Source organism: Canis lupus, chromosome X (assembly GCF_048164855.1).
Source record: "Canis lupus baileyi chromosome X, mCanLup2.hap1, whole genome shotgun sequence".
Taxonomy (NCBI): Eukaryota; Metazoa; Chordata; class Mammalia; order Carnivora; family Canidae; genus Canis; species Canis lupus.
In genome coordinates, this window is record NC_132876.1 from 67,854,916 (window position 1) to 67,871,715 (window position 16,800).

At 37.6% G+C, this 16,800-nt stretch overlaps 1 protein-coding gene across 10 annotated transcripts in view; it reads left to right on the top strand.

Annotated features, from left to right (window-relative positions):
- PHKA1 (phosphorylase kinase regulatory subunit alpha 1) overlaps window positions 1–16,800 on the top strand; it is a 179,887-nt gene that overhangs the window by 107,930 nt on the left and 55,157 nt on the right. For all 10 annotated transcript variants that reach the window (XR_012026448.1, XR_012026447.1, XM_072816673.1 and 7 more), the window contains 2 exons: window positions 9,031–9,140; window positions 10,091–10,235. Coding sequence is in view for 8 of the 10 variants with exons in the window: in XM_072816673.1 (XP_072672774.1) it covers window positions 9,031–9,140; window positions 10,091–10,235 (255 nt within the window). In the remaining 2 variants the exon portion in view is untranslated. The remainder of the gene's footprint in view (window positions 1–9,030; window positions 9,141–10,090; window positions 10,236–16,800) is intronic.

A 16,800-nucleotide genomic window follows, 5' to 3' on the forward strand; every position in this document is an offset into this window, starting at 1 on the left:
GAGTAGACTTGTCAAAATGAGCACACTGGGTTATTTATGGAATTTTGAGTTATTATATTACACACCTGAAACTAATAACTATGTTAGGGAACTGGAATTAAAATACAACTTTTTAAAAATGCAAATAAAGAATGAAAAAATGTAAGATTTAAACCCAAACATTCAGTAATTGTGTTAAATGTAGATGGACTAAATGCTTCAGTTAAAAGATAGAGATTTGTCAGATTAGATTATAAGGTAAAACCCAACTTTATGCTGCATGAGAGTCTCACCTGAAGTATAAGGATGCAGGTTGAAAATAAAAGGATGTAAAACAATATTCCATGCAAATGGTAAACAAATTGAAGCTGATGTAACTATGTTATAATCAAGATATACTAAAGGCAAGAAATATTAGTAGAAACAATGAAAAACATTTTATGGTAATAAAGCAATTCAACAGGCAGCTATCCCAATCTTTAATTTTTATTTCCGTAATAGCATAGATTCAAAATATACATAGCCCCAAAAAAGAGCAAAACTAAAAGAAAAATAGATAAATCTAAATCATAGTGAAAGATTTTAACACATTCCTGTCAGTAACTGATAGAAGTAGACAAAACCATCAATGAAATTAACAAACTTCACCTAATTGGTAAATATCGAATACTATACCAACAACTGCACAATACATATTCAAGAACAAATTGAATATTTATCAGAACAGACCATATGCCATGCCACAATGCAAGTTTCAACAAATTTCAAGGAATTGAAATCAAATAGTGTGATTGAAATCAGTGTGGTCTCTGACCACATTAGAATTAAGCCAGAAATAACTTTTTAAAAGATAGATAGGAAATCCCCAGTGATTTAGAAATTAAGCATTGTACTTATAAATAACCCATGGATTAAAGGAGAAATGAGAAGATGGAGAATTAGAGAATATTTTCAACTAAATTATGCATGAGTGGTTTAACATTTGAAAATCAAACAGTAAGGGATAGATACCTGGGTGGCTCAGCGGTTGAGTGCCTGCCTTTGGCCCAGGGCACGATCCTGGAGTCCTGGGATCAAGTCCCACATTGGGCTCCCTGTGTGGAGCCTACTTCTTTCTCTGCTTCTCTCTCTGCCTACGTCTCTGCCTATCTCTCTCTCTCTCTCTGTCTCTCATGAATAAATAAATAAAATCTTTTTAAAAATCAAACAGTATATTCCAACACAAAGAGAATAATGGAGAAAAAACATGAACATTTCAATAGATGCAAATAATTTGATGGGCACTGAGGAGGGCACTTGACAGGATGAGCACTGGGTGTTGTACTATATGTTGGCAAATCGAACTTCAATTTTAAAAATTTGATACATTTTAATAACCATTCGTATAAAAATATTATAGGAGTCAAAGGAAACTTCCTCAAATGTTATATAATAAAGGATATCTTCTTAAAACCTAACATCAGACTTAGTGGTAAAGTATTAAAAGTTTCCTCACCCTAGTCCCCCTCAGATTAGGAATAAGATGTCTGAGATGCCTGCCAACACCACTTCCTTTTGGCATTGTACCGGTGCTTATAGCCAGTGGAGCAAGGCATGAAAAAGAAATAAAAGTTATTAGGATTGGAAAAGAAGGAAAGCTGTCATTACCTACAGATCACATGATTATGTAAGTAGAAAACCCAAAGTAATATATAGAGAAGCTATTAGAATTTATAAGTGGGGGCACCTGGGTGGCTCAGTCAGTTAAGCATCTGCCTTGGGCTCAGGTCATGTTCCCAAGTTCCTAAGATCAAGCCCCACACTGGGCTCCTTGCTCAGCAGGGAGACTGCTTCTCCCTCTCCCTCTGCCTGTCACTCTCCCTGCTTGTGCTTTCTCTGTGTCAAATAAATAAAATATTTTTAAAAAAGAATTTATAACTGAATTAATAAGTTTGCTAGATGCAAGATCAATTCACAAAAAATTAATTGTATTTCTATATATTAGCAACATTCAATTAGAAAATATTTTTAATTATATCACTGATGATATTATCTATGAACATCAAAACAAAACAAAATATGTAAAAACTAAAACAAAAAATATGTTAAAACAAAATATGCTATAATGCTGGGACATGGGCTGCAAAGCCTAAAATATTTACTATCTATCCCTTTACAGAAAATGTTTACCAGCCCTGGGTTAGAAAAGTCAATCTTTTAAAGATGTCAGTTTTTGGAACGCCTGGGTGGCTCAGTGGTTGAGTGTCTGCCTTTGGCTCAGGGCATGATCCCAGGGTCCTGGGATCAAGTTCTACATCAGGCATCAGGCTCCCCATAGGAAGCCTGCTTCTCCCTCTGCCTATGTCCCTGCCTTTCTCTGTCTCTTGTGAATAAATAAAATCTTTAAACAAAATAAAGATGCCTGTTTTCTATAGTTGCAGTAATTCTATTTAAATTCTCAGCAAGCTGTGCGTGTGCATGGACGTAAGATAAGAGATGATTTTCAAATGTACAGGGAAATGCAAAGGTCTGAAAATAACCAATAAAATCTTAATAAACAAAAATTAAGTTTCAGGACTTTTACTCTGTTTTTAAGATTTATTATTGTTCTACAATTTATATGGCAGAAATATAGACAACTAGATTAGTGGTACTATGCCATAATAGAGTTCAGAAATAGACCCACATGATTTATAGCATGCTGCCATGTCCGTGCAGTGGGGAATAGATCATCTTTTCAATAAGTGATGCCTAGTACATTGTATATCATCTGTGAAAAAAATAAAAGGACCTTGACCCTACCTCACACCATATGGATTGTATGCCCAAATATGAAAGGTGAAATAGTAAAATTTATAGAAGATATAGTAGGAAATCATTTTGGCAATCTTGGGGATAGGCAAGGGTTTTTTAATCACGACATGGAAGGCACTAAACTTAAAGAAAGATATTGATGGGGATCCCTGGATGGCTCAGCAGTTTAGCGCCTGCCTTTGACCCAGGGTGTGATCCCAGAGTCCTGGGATCGAGTCCTGCGTCAGGCTCCCTGCATGGATCCTGCTTCTCCCTCTGCCTGTGTCTCTGCCTCTCTCTCTCTCTCTCTCTCTCTCTCTCTCTCATGAATAAATAAAATCTTTAAAAAAAGAAATATATTGACATTAAGAACTTCTAGTCATCAAAAGAAACCTCCAAGAATAAGAAGGCAAGCCACAGAATAGGAGAACATATTTGCAATTCATATAGCTGACAAAAGACTCAAATACAGAACTTATGAAGGACTCCTATAAAGGGAAGATAACTCAATATGAAAATGGAGTTATTTCACAAAAGTAGATGGCCACTAAACATATGAAGAGGTGTTTCATTATTCATTATTTCACCAGGAAAGTACAAGTTAAAGCCACAGTAAAATACTTCTACATACCTCTTAGAGTGGCTAAAATTAACAATTGATCATACCACTAGCAAAGATGTGGAACAAATGGAACTTGTATACACTGCTAGTGGAAATGTAAGTTGGTACAACTACTTTGTAAAACTACTAGACAGTATTTGCTGAAATTGGACATTCACATACCCTGTGACCTATCATTTCTGCTACTAGGTATATACTCAGCAGAAATATATATATATATTCTAAAAGACATGGACAATATGCAAAAAAAGAGTTAACATGACAGGCTTGAAACAACATCCTTAGAAAGGCCTGCTTGCAAGGTTGGCCCTTGGCTGGCATCTGAAGACTTGGATTTGGGGAAGCTTTCCACCATCTTCCTAATGATAAGTATACTTTACTATATCTTAATTGTACAAACAATATAGCTTGTGCTGAACACCTGCTTTCCTTCTGAAAGTCCGGAGTTTGAGTACCTATTAGGAAAAGGGTGCCTATATGAGCAGTCCCTTAATTAAAATGTTGGGTACCAATTCATGAGCTGATAAGCAGCATTTCACACGTGCTGTCACAATTTGATGCTGGAGGAATTAATCATGTTCCACATGATTCCACTAGGAGAGAGGACTCTTAGAAACTTGTGCCTGTTTTGCTCTAGACTTCTCACCATGCACCTTTTTCCTTTGCTGATTTTGCTTCATATCCTTTTGCTATAGTAAATCTTAGCCATAAGTATGATTCGAGTACCCTGAGTCCTTCTTAGCCTATCACTGAGGCTTAGCCAAAACTGAGGTAGTCTTCAGGACACCCAACACAGTGATGACAGTGGTGAGATTTTCTAGAATGACCTTAATCCACTTAAATATGGCAAAAGCATTGTTTGAGAAAAGGAAGGTAGGGGATGACAAGCCTGTGGTACCTAGGTGGCTGTGGATTTATCCATGATACAAAACAGCAGCTGAACTACTTTCAGTTGTGAGAGGTAAAAGTTATCTATGGAATTTGAAAATGGTAGATCCAACTCCAGGAGAGTTGGCTTGGTGGATCATCTGGCTAATTTTGGCCGTGATGCTAAAGTGAGGGGTAGGGGAAGTCCATCTCATGCCTTTGGTTTTTCTTTTCTTCTCCAGGCTGGAGGAGAAAGGGCAAACATCCCCAAAACTGATCCATGGATGGGACCAAATGTTTAAAAGTTCATGCCCCTTTTGTTCAAGTGGGAGTAAAAAAGGTTAAATCACTTTTCTGAGTTGGAGCAGTTTTATAAATCAAAGGGAAAAAATTCTCTGGCTGCTGCTACATCAGCTTCCCACCCCAACCCCCACATTACAACTGGGATCTCCCTGCAACTATAATGTTCCATAAGTAACATTACTAGAAGTTTGAACTTTCAATAAGGAGGAAAGGGAGAATTTTTAAAATGGTTTTGTTATTTGTGACTTTTGCATCTGGAGATATGACAAAAATTGATGTAAAATGTTATATTCTTATAATCTAAAGCTAGAGGGACCATTCTGATCAGGGAAAGTTGCAAAACAGAAAAAGAGTCTTAGTGGAACACAACCACCTTACTCTTTGCTGCCAGTGGGCAGATCGAAATTAAAATTCTTTGAGTAATGGAAACAAGAACTAGTCTCCATAACTAATGATTTTACTATCATATTTTACCTGTTGGAGCTTCTAGAAAAATGAATACATGAAGAGACAATCTCCAGATGAAAATAAACTTTTTTGAGTTTAAAAAGTAGTTTTTGGTTGCTAGAAGCTTTTATGAAACCAAATGTCTAACTCGTAGGGGGGCTGATCATTTTTTGTCCTGATGTGCATATTTTTGAGTGGTCAGTTTGGACTGAATGACACAATAAAGAGCTTAGGACAGTCTTGCTTATCACTTAGACTTGGACTTAGACCATGGCTGACTGGCCTTGCAGCATCCCAGCTTTGCAGCTGCCTAAGAAAAGCTGCTGTTTTGCCATCCTAATTTGGCATTCACAGATCCTAATTGCCTGGACCTGACTCTCAACTGAAACCCAGTATGGTTGGCTATAAGACTGTTCCCACCTCAGCACCAAATGTGCCGAACTGAAAGCAAGCACAGGCTAAATGAACTCTAAATGAACAAAATGAACTTTAAATAAACTCAGACTCAGATCATTGCAGATTTGGGTCACCCTGCCTGTGGGGCTCTAAATTTATGAAACCATCCTGAGTTCTGGCTGGACCATTTAGGACAGTTGCTGATGCCCACAGGAAAGGGTTTGTTCTCTGATTGGACCATCTGAAGTTGATCTACTAATTGGCTCTTTATGTATGATGCAAAAATTGATTGCATTCTTGTGATTTCTGCAAAAGCTACAAATTGGAGGAAGCATGTCACAGCAAATGTGACTCCTTCCCCACTCTTGGTAGCTTGCTTTTGACCCCTTCTTGGTACCGTGCCACTGCTGTTAGTGGTTGTGTTTGGCTTTCCATATTAATTCCAGTTTACAAAAATAGACTGATAGCTTCACTCCCCTCACCTTTCTCCTGATCCACAAACCTTAGTAATGCAATTTGCTTATTAAATGCAGCTTTCCCCAGAAAGAAAATGATCTTTTCTAGGCTGCTCACTGGATAAAGGAACAGAACAAAGGGAAGAGAGATATGAAAACTCATTTCTAAAATATTTGAAAATTCAGGATTTCATCCTGACCAATTCCTGGACATGATATGTCTTTCTGGCTAAGCTGTATAAAAATGTTTACCTATGAAAATTCTCTTAAACGTCTTGCATGCAGTTCTTCCAGACAAAAGGTCTGGATGAGAGGAGATGATTGTAAAACTATGGTTGCTAAATGAGACAGCTCCCTTCAGGAGACACTCCTATTGGAACCATAGGATGAACTGATTTTTTTTTTTTTGGACTGGACTGGAAGCCCTAGGACAGGATGCCTGCAGTGGAAGACCCTATTGGAGATCCTGTAAACCTAAACTGCCTGATTAATGTATGTTATACCTAACATTTTTGTCCAAGAGTACTGTGTGTGCCCTCTAGAATTGTTCTGTTCTATGAGTACTGACTATCGTGGCATTGCCTCAGCTTTGGAAGGCATTCAGATGAATGGATAAAGAAGATGTGGTTTATGTATACAATGGAATATTACTCAGCTATTAGAAATGACAAATACCCACCATTTGCTTCAACGTGGATGGAACTGGAGGGTATTATGCTGAGTGAAGTAAGTCAGTCGGAGAAGGACAAACATTATATGTTCTCATTCATTTGGGGAATATAAATAATAGTGAAAGGGAAAATAAGGGAAGGGAGAAGAAATGTGAGGTCAGTTTCAATTTACTGGCCAGACTTGTGCTGTGCCTGGATTGATTGATCCCTCAAGCCAGATAAAAAAGGTTAATACAGAATCTTAAGGTGGAAGCTACCTGGCTGTTGAAGATACATATTTTTTATAGTAATGGTTCATTCTATCTGGCTAAATCTAGGGCTCCTGAGGGTATAACTGAGGATGATACTATAGATTAGGCTTACTTTGCTGCATCAGGGACCTACTGACAAAGACACCTTGGCTAACTGCATGCAAGTTTGGCCCTTGGATGACATCTGAAGACCTGGACTTGGGGAGGATTCCACCATCCTCTTAGGGATAAGAGTGGTTGGGACACCTGGGTGGCTCAGCGGTTGAGCGTCTGCCTCTGGCTCAGGGAGTAATCCCGGAGTTCCGGGATCGAGTCCCGCATCAAGCTTCCTACATGGAACCTGCTCCTCCTTCTACCTGTGTGTCTGCCTCTCTCTCTCTCTCTCTCTCATAAGTCTTTTTTTTTAAAGGATAAGGGTGGTTTAATGTGTGTCTAAACTGTACAGACAGTATGGCTTATGCTGAATACCTGCTTTCCTTTTGAGAATCTGGAGTTTGGGTATGTACTATGCAGAACTAGATCACGCTGGGGTGCCTGGTGGTTCAGTCTGTTAAGCGTCTGCCTTTGGCTCAGGTCATGATCCGAGAGCCCTATGTTAGGCTCCCTGCTCAGCTGTGAGTCTGCTTTTCCCTTTGCCCTCCCCCTGTTAACTCTCTCTCTCTCTCTCTCTCTCTCTCAAATAAATAAAAGCTGTATTTTTAAAAAATAAAATAAAAAATGGTTGGAATGGTAAATTGTATGTAATGTATATTTTACTACAATAAAAAGGAAACAAAATGGAAGGAGCAGTGGATAAGCCTGGTTGTGATATCATTCTAAGGTAAAATGTGTGCTTTCCAGAGTGGACCCTGGAATATGACCAAGGCATTGATAGTTCTCTGGTTCTGTCCCTAAAAGTGAAGCAGCACTAAAAATGTGCATATTTGATAAGTTTCATACTTAGGATAAAGCAGGAGCAAAAATAAAACCCCCAAGAAAAATGTGTTCCATCCAATTAAAAAAAAAAAAGCAGTACTAGTTCTGTCAGTACTAATGTGAAACGATATTCAATATATATTTTGGAGGAAAGAGTTTGAGAAGCTCCTTGTGTATAGTGCTACCCTATGTTATACAATATATTGTGTGTTATAAAAGGGAAAAATGTGTGTGAATAAATGAACTATTTCCTCATGGTAAGAGATATTGATGTAATAACTGCCTTTTGAAAGAAAAAGAAATTCAACTACATGTAACACAGATATCAATTATCAGATAGATTCTAATTTCAGAATGCTAAACAATGAAAAAGAAGACATCTTATACTCAGGGAAATAAGGTGGATGTGTGTGTGTGTATACATATATACATACACACATACATAATATTTAGACACATGAACAGATTTTATATAAATTTTCTCTAAAATTATGCCTTTTGTAGCTGTCTGATAGTTCATGCCGTCCCCTTAAGTTTTCAAAAATGTTCCTCTGCCAAGTAAATTTTGCTCTATGTATAAGATTCTACAAAATTTCCTATCAGACACAATAATATAAAAATTTTCGATTTGTTTGAATAAGATGTGTTGTTCATTGAATTAAAATGAGTCAGTACTATGCAATTGAAGGAGATCAAGATAAATTCATTTCAGTTTTTCAGTTTAGTATGCCATCTTTAAGTTGATGAGGTTTTGTTCAGCTTTATTGAAGCATGGTTTACATTAGTAAGTATGATAGTAGGGACGCCTGGGTGGCTCAGCAGTTGAGCGTCTGCCTTTGTCTCAGGGCATAATCCTGGGGCCTGAGATCAAGTCCTACATCAGGCTCCCTGCAGGGAGCCTGCTTCTCCCTCTGCCTGTGTCTCTGCCTCTCTCTGTGTGTTTCTCATGAATAAATAAATAAATCTTTTAAAAAATAAGTTTGATAGTCAAAGTAGCTTTTGCAGTTTTCATGGGATTTAAGGAAATTCAGCATATGAATATCACTAATAGAATTCTATCTTTTGTAGAACTATTAATTTTCATGTGCATGCTTTTCTCTTATATGTAGACTATGTGACTTCTTTATAAGAGCATAAAATCTTTTAAGAACAGAAATAATTTCATACTCTTTCTCTTAGAGAGCTTACAGTGCTTCATATGGCCTTGTACATAACACGGATACTAACTTTGAGACACAAAACTTTGTTCAATCAGGAAGTGTAAATCTAATCCCCCCCCAAAAAAAACCAAAGGTTTACTGATTGGATTTGTGCCCTAGAAAGATCTTGAGCATTTCTCAATTCTACCTCAGGATGCAACAGTAGAATGAAACTCAGTGGACGACCCTACAGGCATATGGGAGTCCTTGGAACTTCAAAACTCTATGACATTCGGAAAACTATCTTTACCTTCACTCCACAGGTGGGTGGAATGAACTTTAGCATGCATTGAGATGAATGGAAGTAAAACAGAAACATTACAGAAATAAAACATTTACTGGAGTTAGGACAAGTATTAGAGTTCATGGGGCCTTGCACATATTAAGTTGCTTAGTAAATATTTGTTGAGTTGGATTGAATTGAAGTTGTAGCACGGAACAATGCCAAGTGGTTGTGGCTACCAAGAATAGTCCTGGGTGTTGCAGAAACAGTGACTAGGAATTTTATACATGTTGGGGTACCTTTAAAAGTACTCCTTTTTAAATGTTAAAAATAAGACTGTATTTGTCCTTCATAAAAAAAATATAGTCTTTTTTTATTTAGCTACTGAATTATGTGTTCTCTTTGTTTTGGGCAAAGGCCCCTTCTATATGCCTGGAAATCATTGATACCCTCTTCTAAACAAAAATGTCAGTTCTGTTTTAGCCATGATTATACACATTGTTAGCTTGATATTTATTAGTTACATTACAATAATAAGCCAAATTATATGTGTGCATAGGAGGAAAGCTTTGTCATCTTACATCTGAAATTGTGCAGCTGAGGTATAGACAAAAGACTAATGGACCATAGATTCTATTTCTGACCTTGCCATTTGCTAGTCATATGACTTTGTTAATCCATTTAATGTCTTGTGGCCTTATTTTCATCTATTAAAAGAAAAGCCCTCACTCATTTGTTATATAATTAAATAAAATTATGTACTTAAAAACACTTTGTAAAGTATATAGTACACTGTAAAAATGTCAAAAAACTACTATATGTACCAAGGGACTATCAGATTATTTGGAAAGAATGAGGCACTAAAGTTGGGGATATTGTTGCCTTTCTGACATGTTATATATCCTTGTGAATATGTGAATACTTTAAAATATTATTGTACAGTTGTAAGAGTAAATTATTCTGAGCTATTATTTTTCCTCTTTTTCTCAGTTTATAGACCAGCAACAGTTCTACCTGGCTCTGGACAACAAGATGATAGTAGAAATGCTTAGAACAGACCTCTCCTACCTCTGTAGCCGCTGGAGGATGACAGGCCAGCCCACCATCACCTTCCCCATCTCACATACCATGCTTGGTAAGGTTGTATGAGGCAAAAAACAAAAGTACTTTTGGAATAAATGATGTGGTTAGTTCCTTCAAAATATTAGAATCATTGGAGAGCTATTCGTTATCATTTATTCTTTCAATAATTACTTATTAGCTCCTATTTTGTGCCAGGGATTTATCTAAGCACTTGGGATACATGAGGTGAATAAGGCAGATGAGTTTTCTACTCTCATGGAGCTTATGTTTTAGAATAAATATGTAACAAATGAACCAATACACAAGAATATTTCAGATGGTTTGAGGGCTATAATTAAAAAATGAATTAGAATAACTTGGGGACTAACTGGTTTTTAGGCCAATTTGCAAAAACTCTGTTTATACAATTCATTTTATTTTATTTTTTATTTTTTTTTTAATTTTTTTATTTATTTATGATAGTCACACAGAGAGAAAGAGAGAGAGGCAGAGACACAGGCAGAGGGAGAAGCAGGCTCCACGCACCAGGAGCCCGATGTGGGATTCGATCCTGGGTCTCCAGGATCGCGCCCTGGGCCAAAGGCAGGCGCCAAACCGCTGCGCCACCCAGGGATCCCATACAATTCATTTTAAAGACAGTAATAATACATTCTGCATCTGTCTTACTCCATTGGAGCATCAAGATTTTATAGATAAGCTCCCAGACTTATCCTTGCAAGGCTTGCCTAACTGAAGCAGTAAAATTTAGCAGGGAGAAGTGGAGAGGCTCTCAGTTTATCTTTTCCTTTTTGACCAGGCTTCCTGACATTGCTTATTTGAAACCAGGTGAAAGGATTTATTATTCTCTCAGTTGCTGGAGGACTAGAGCCAATACTGAAGCACTGCTTCCTTTCTGTGTCTTTGCAATTGCTTCCAAAAGCCTGTTTGTACTGCCAAAGTACGTAGAATTCCTTTTCATTAGAGAAGAATCCTTTGTCATAAATTGTTCAATGTCCAGACAGACAATAAGGATATTGGTCACATCTCTAAAGTGCTTCAAAAGCAAAGGAATTAAGAAAGTAGGGTAGATTTATTCTTTTTGCTTTCTATATTTAGGCCAATTAACATGTACCTGATTAATAAACGCTATGTTCCCAGAATTGTCTTCTGAAAGTATAAAGTCTAATTGGAGAGGCAAAGATGATACACAAAAGTAATAGAGAACAACTGAAGACAATATATAAAGAAGTACCAAACCATGAGATTCGTATTTTATAGTGAAGGCGATCACAATTTTAAAGAAAATTTCTTGACTGAAGTGGGACTTATCAAGGCTTTTGGGGATGGGAAGAATTCATATTGGAGAAGAAGGAAAGGCCCTTTAGGTAAGGGAAAAATACCATGAATGAGACCTAGAGACAGGGATGAGCTTGACTTATGAGTGCACAGCGGAGAGGCCAACCTGCATGGAGTGGCTTTGCATGTTGGAATATAATTATCAACAAAATCAGATAAAGTGGAGTCAGATAATGAAGGCATTGAAAATATGCACAGATATTCAACCAGATTTTCTCAGAAGTCTGAAATTATCAGAAGTTTTTGAACAAGGAGTGGCATGATGAAAGGGGTGTTTACAGAATATTGATTTGATGACAGTATCATTGTAGTAAGAATTTGATATCAAAGAAAATAATCTAAGTTTGAGATGGTGAGAAGATATATTGGATTGATGATAATAACAAAAAAGTGGGAAAGAAGAATAAAGGAGTATTTTAGATAACACCTACAAGTCAGATGTTGGCTAACTAGATATGGGATATGAATCAAGGTAATGCAAAGATTTAGAGACTAGGTAAATAATGCTGCCATTGATAGAAACAGAGAAATTCTACAAGAAGATGCCAGTTGTAAAGGGACATGTTGAATTTGTGGCAACAAAGAGATTTCAAAATTAAAATATCTAATAATTGGGGTGAGATACACAGCCATACCTTAGGAAGAAAATTAAGATCTAGATTTAAATCACAAAGTTTTGATACTTGGTACTTGATCACACAACAAAAACAGCAGTAACATAGCAGTAATAATTGAAATGTTTATTGAACACTTTCTCTGTGCTGGGCACTGAGCTAAGTGCTTTCAATGCATTATTTTGAAATCTCTACAACTCTATTCAGGTAGGTCATATTAATAGCCACATTTTATTCATTTTCCAGAGTCACAAAGCTTGGGATAGAGTCAGGCCTCTAACCAGGTCTGTCTCCAAAGCTTACATTACCAACAGCTGTATGTTTTTGTCAGTGACAATTTTGTGCTGGTGAAATGAGAATGAATATGCCAGTGATCACATCAAAATGTGAATTAGTTAAATTATCATATTAAAGATAAAGATTTCCAGAATACATATAAGAGCAAAATCCAGCTAGATGCTACTTACAAAAGATATCCCTAAGATAAGATTATATGGGAAAATGGAAAATAAAAGAATGTATAAAGATAAATCATGTAAATGCTAACAAAAAGAAAAGCCATGGTGGCAACACTAATATCAAAAATAGTAAATATAATTCAAGGCACAAGTCTTTAAAAGAGACAGGAAGGATATTTTATGTTGGTAAGAGCTACACAGACAAAAAGCGGAATCAGATCTATAAATACAGATAACAAACTGATGATTGCCAGAGGGGAGGGGACAAAAGGGTGAAGAAGAAAGAGAGATAGAGACTTCTAGTTATGGAATGATTAAGTCATGGGAATCAAAGGCACAGCATAAGGGATGCAGTCAATGATATTGCAATAGCAATAGCAATGTAATGGGACAGATGCTAAGTACATTTGAGGTGAATATAGCAAAATGTATAAACTTGCCAAATCACTAAGTTATACACATGACACTAATATAATGTTATGTCAGCTATACTCAAAAAGAGACTTACCTTATAAAAAGATGATATAACGGGCCAAAACCTTTATCTACACAATAGTGTCAATGAAATGTATAAAGCAGATATTTAGGAAAACTTAAAGACAAATGATAAAACTATTGTAGAGTCATAATCGGAAACTATAACATATTTCTATTAGAATGGCACAGATCAAGCATAAAAAATAATTAAAGATAAGGAGGATTAACAAGCCCGATTTTTGTATTTATGAGTATATACAAAACTATACCTAAAAAGAATACACAAAGAATTGTTATTTTTTAAAAAGTAGAAATCATATAGGTGATATTGCCAGGCATATGACATATGACACAAGAATAATTTTAAAAATCTGACCATGAAAGAATTAAAGTTTTTTTTACAAATAATTCTTAAAAAGGGCAAAAATTTGAAATTAGATAGTGTTCTAAAATAAGAAATAATACTACTACTTATCAAAACTTAAGATATTAGACCATAGTGATATTTGGAAATATTTATATCTGTAAACACTTTGGGGGAAAAAAGGAGTTCCAATTTCCAGAAAAAATGGAGTGCACTCACTTCTCCCTATTTCTCCTGTTAAGTACAGTTAAAACCCTGGACACTATCTGTAAAACAAACATAAAAAAACTCTGAAAGTCAGAAAATAGAAGGGAGAATGACTAGGGACTTTGCATCTGAGAAATGACACAGCAGTGAGTATAGTGGGTTTTCCTTCGTCCCATGTTTCAGAACCAGATGCTGGAGAAGTTTTTATCCCAGAAATACAAATGTTGCAGTAAAAAGACCCAAGAAAACCCTTTTTCCTCTGGCCAACATAACAGCAGAGGGGCAACCTAGCCAGACAGAAAACTTTCAGACAATAACTGCCTTACTCTAGCCAAACATCATGGAAAAAACTGCAGCCCCACTCCCACTTCTATAATCAAAGTCTATGTGGGGACGCTAGACAGAACCCTTCATATACCTGTGAAGAAGCACCCTTCTTCTTTCTTAGGGGTAGTGTCTAGAAGTGCTAGTGAGGAGCTTAGACTTTCATCCTTGCACAACAATAGAGGAACTTTCTTCTATACCCACTAGCAGTAATAAGGCAGTGCTCCCTTCCCTGCTGCACAGTATCAGAAGAGAACTGCTATATCAGAAGATTCAGTAAGACCCAAAGTTTCATAAGATAATACCCTGCATTTCCAGAATACAATATAAGTCACTTATACCAATGTCCAAGAAAATCTTAACTTCAATGAGAAAAATTGGTCAGCAGACACCAATACCAAGATAACAAAGCTATTGGAATTGTGACAAAGATTTTAAGGTAGTCATCATAAAAATACCTTAACAAGAAATTATTACTGCACTGCACTTGAGAGTAGGAAGTCTCAGCAAAGAAATAGAAATCCTCAACAAAGAATTTGAAAATATAGAGAACCAAATGGAAGATTTAGAACTGAAAACTACAATAACTAAAATGAAAAACTCAGTAGATAAGCTCAATAGCAGAATAGAGATGATAGAGTGACTTGAAGATATAATTATAGAAAACCAGGGGGAATTAGGATGTACAGAAGAACTTCACAGTCAATAAATGCAGAAATGTAAAGAAATGCAATTAAAGTTTGTTTTTGTCTTTTGTTTAGATACCAATCTTTCAAATTCTTACATTTTAGTAATAAAGCTCCCTTTTTATGGATATTAGCAGTTTATTGACCTAGTATTTTAAAAGGTTTGTTTGGGCAGGTACAATTACATAATGCAGTGTTTGAAATGGGAATTGTTTCCTTATTTTCTTTTTTTTAACTGTATAATGTCCCTCCAGCTATGGTAGCATACCTTGTGCCACTAAATTTCCAAAGTGTACCACTTTTTTCAACTGTGCTTCAAATAAATAGAAAAAATAGTTATAAAAATAATAAAATTATAAAAGAATACCAAATTTAATTTTGTAAATCTAGATAAAATTAACAAATTTTCTTGGGGGAGGGGGCAAGATGGCGGAAGAGGAGGGTCCCCAAGTCACCTGTCCCCACCAAATTGCCTAGATAACTTTCAAATCATCCTGAAAACCTACGGTCTGAGATTTAAAGAGAGAACAGCTGGAATGCAACAGGGAGAAGACTTTCCGCTTCTATCAAGGTAGGAAGAAGGAAAAAAAAATAATAAAGAAATAAAAAAGCATCCAACGGGGAGGAGCCGCAGCGAGGAGCCGGGCTAAGGCTGCAAGGCGCGTGCCCCCAGGACAGGAAAGCCCCTTCCAGGAGAAGCAGGAGTTTCACCAATCCTCCCGGACAGAAAGGCACTCTCAGGGAGTTGGAGCAGAATCCCAGGAGCAGGAGGGATAGGGGGATGCCCTCAGGCTCCCAGGGACACTAAAGAGGACCCGCACCCCGGAGGAGACCGTGCCACACACCATGCTGAGCTCCCTAAAGGGCTGCAGCGCGTGCCAGGCAGGGCCCCAGAGCAGCTCCTGCAGCGGCTCTGGCGGTGGCTCCACGCAGAGTGGGCTGCGCGCCCCCGTAGCATGATTCCAGTGGAGCAGGCCCCGGAGCCCAGGGCACTAGGGGACACAGCCCAAGATCCAGCGCTCCTTCCGGGACAGGCAGAGGCCTGGAGGACACAGCACAGCAAGGACCGCTGGGCGGCCCCAAGCTGTGCAGATCTGCGGCCCCGCCCCCGGAGCATCCAGGCTCCTGCAGACTGGGAGCTGTGGTAGTTACTGTGGGAGCTGAATCAAAAGCTGGAGAGCCGCTACTGTTGTTGTTCCTCCTGGGGCCTCACAGGATAAACAACCCTCACTGAGCCTCACAGTGGCCTCACAGGATAAACAACTCCCACTGAGCCATGAACCAGGCAGGGAGCTGAGCAGCTCCCCCAGGTGCACAAACCAGAGAATCAGAACAGCAGCTCCCCGCCCCCCCCCCCCCCAGAAGACCAGCTGGAAGGACAGGGGAAAAGCAAGTTATTGACCAAGCAGCACTGGAAAGTTCCAGGGGAATTCGAGGGATCTACAGTATCAGAGGATACTCCCCCTTGTTTTTTGTTTTCTGTTTGCTTCCTCCCTCAACTTTTCTCTTTTTTTCTTCTTCTTTCTTTTTTTTTCCTTTTCTTTTTTCTCTTCTCTCTTTTTCTCCTTTTTCCAGTACAACTTGTTTTTGGCCACTCTGCACTGAACAAAATGACTCACTCTGCACTAAGCAAAATGAAAATCTCACCTCAGAAGGAAGAATCAGAAAAAGTCCTCTCTCCCAGAGAGTTACAAAATTTGGATTACAATTCAATGTCAGAAAGCCAATTCAGAAGCACAGTTATAAAGCTACTGGTGGCTCTAGAAAAAAGCATAAAGCACTGGGTATTATTCTGTATGTTAGTAAATTGAACACCAATAAAAAAATAAATAAAAAAAAAAAAGAAAAAAGCATAAAGGATTCAAGAGACTTCATGGCTGCAGAATTTAGATCTAATCAGGCAGAAATTAAAAATCAATTAAATGAGATGCAATCCAAACTAGAGGTCCTAACAACAAGGGTTAACGAGGTAGAAGAACAAGTGAGAAACATAGAAGACAAGTTGATGGCAAGGAGGGAAACTGAGGAAAAAAGAGAAAAACAATTAAAAGATCATGAGAATAGGTTAAGGGAAATAAATGACAGCCTCAGAGGAAAAATCTACGTTTAACTGGGGTTCCAGAGGGCGCCGAAAGGGACGGAGGTCCAGAAT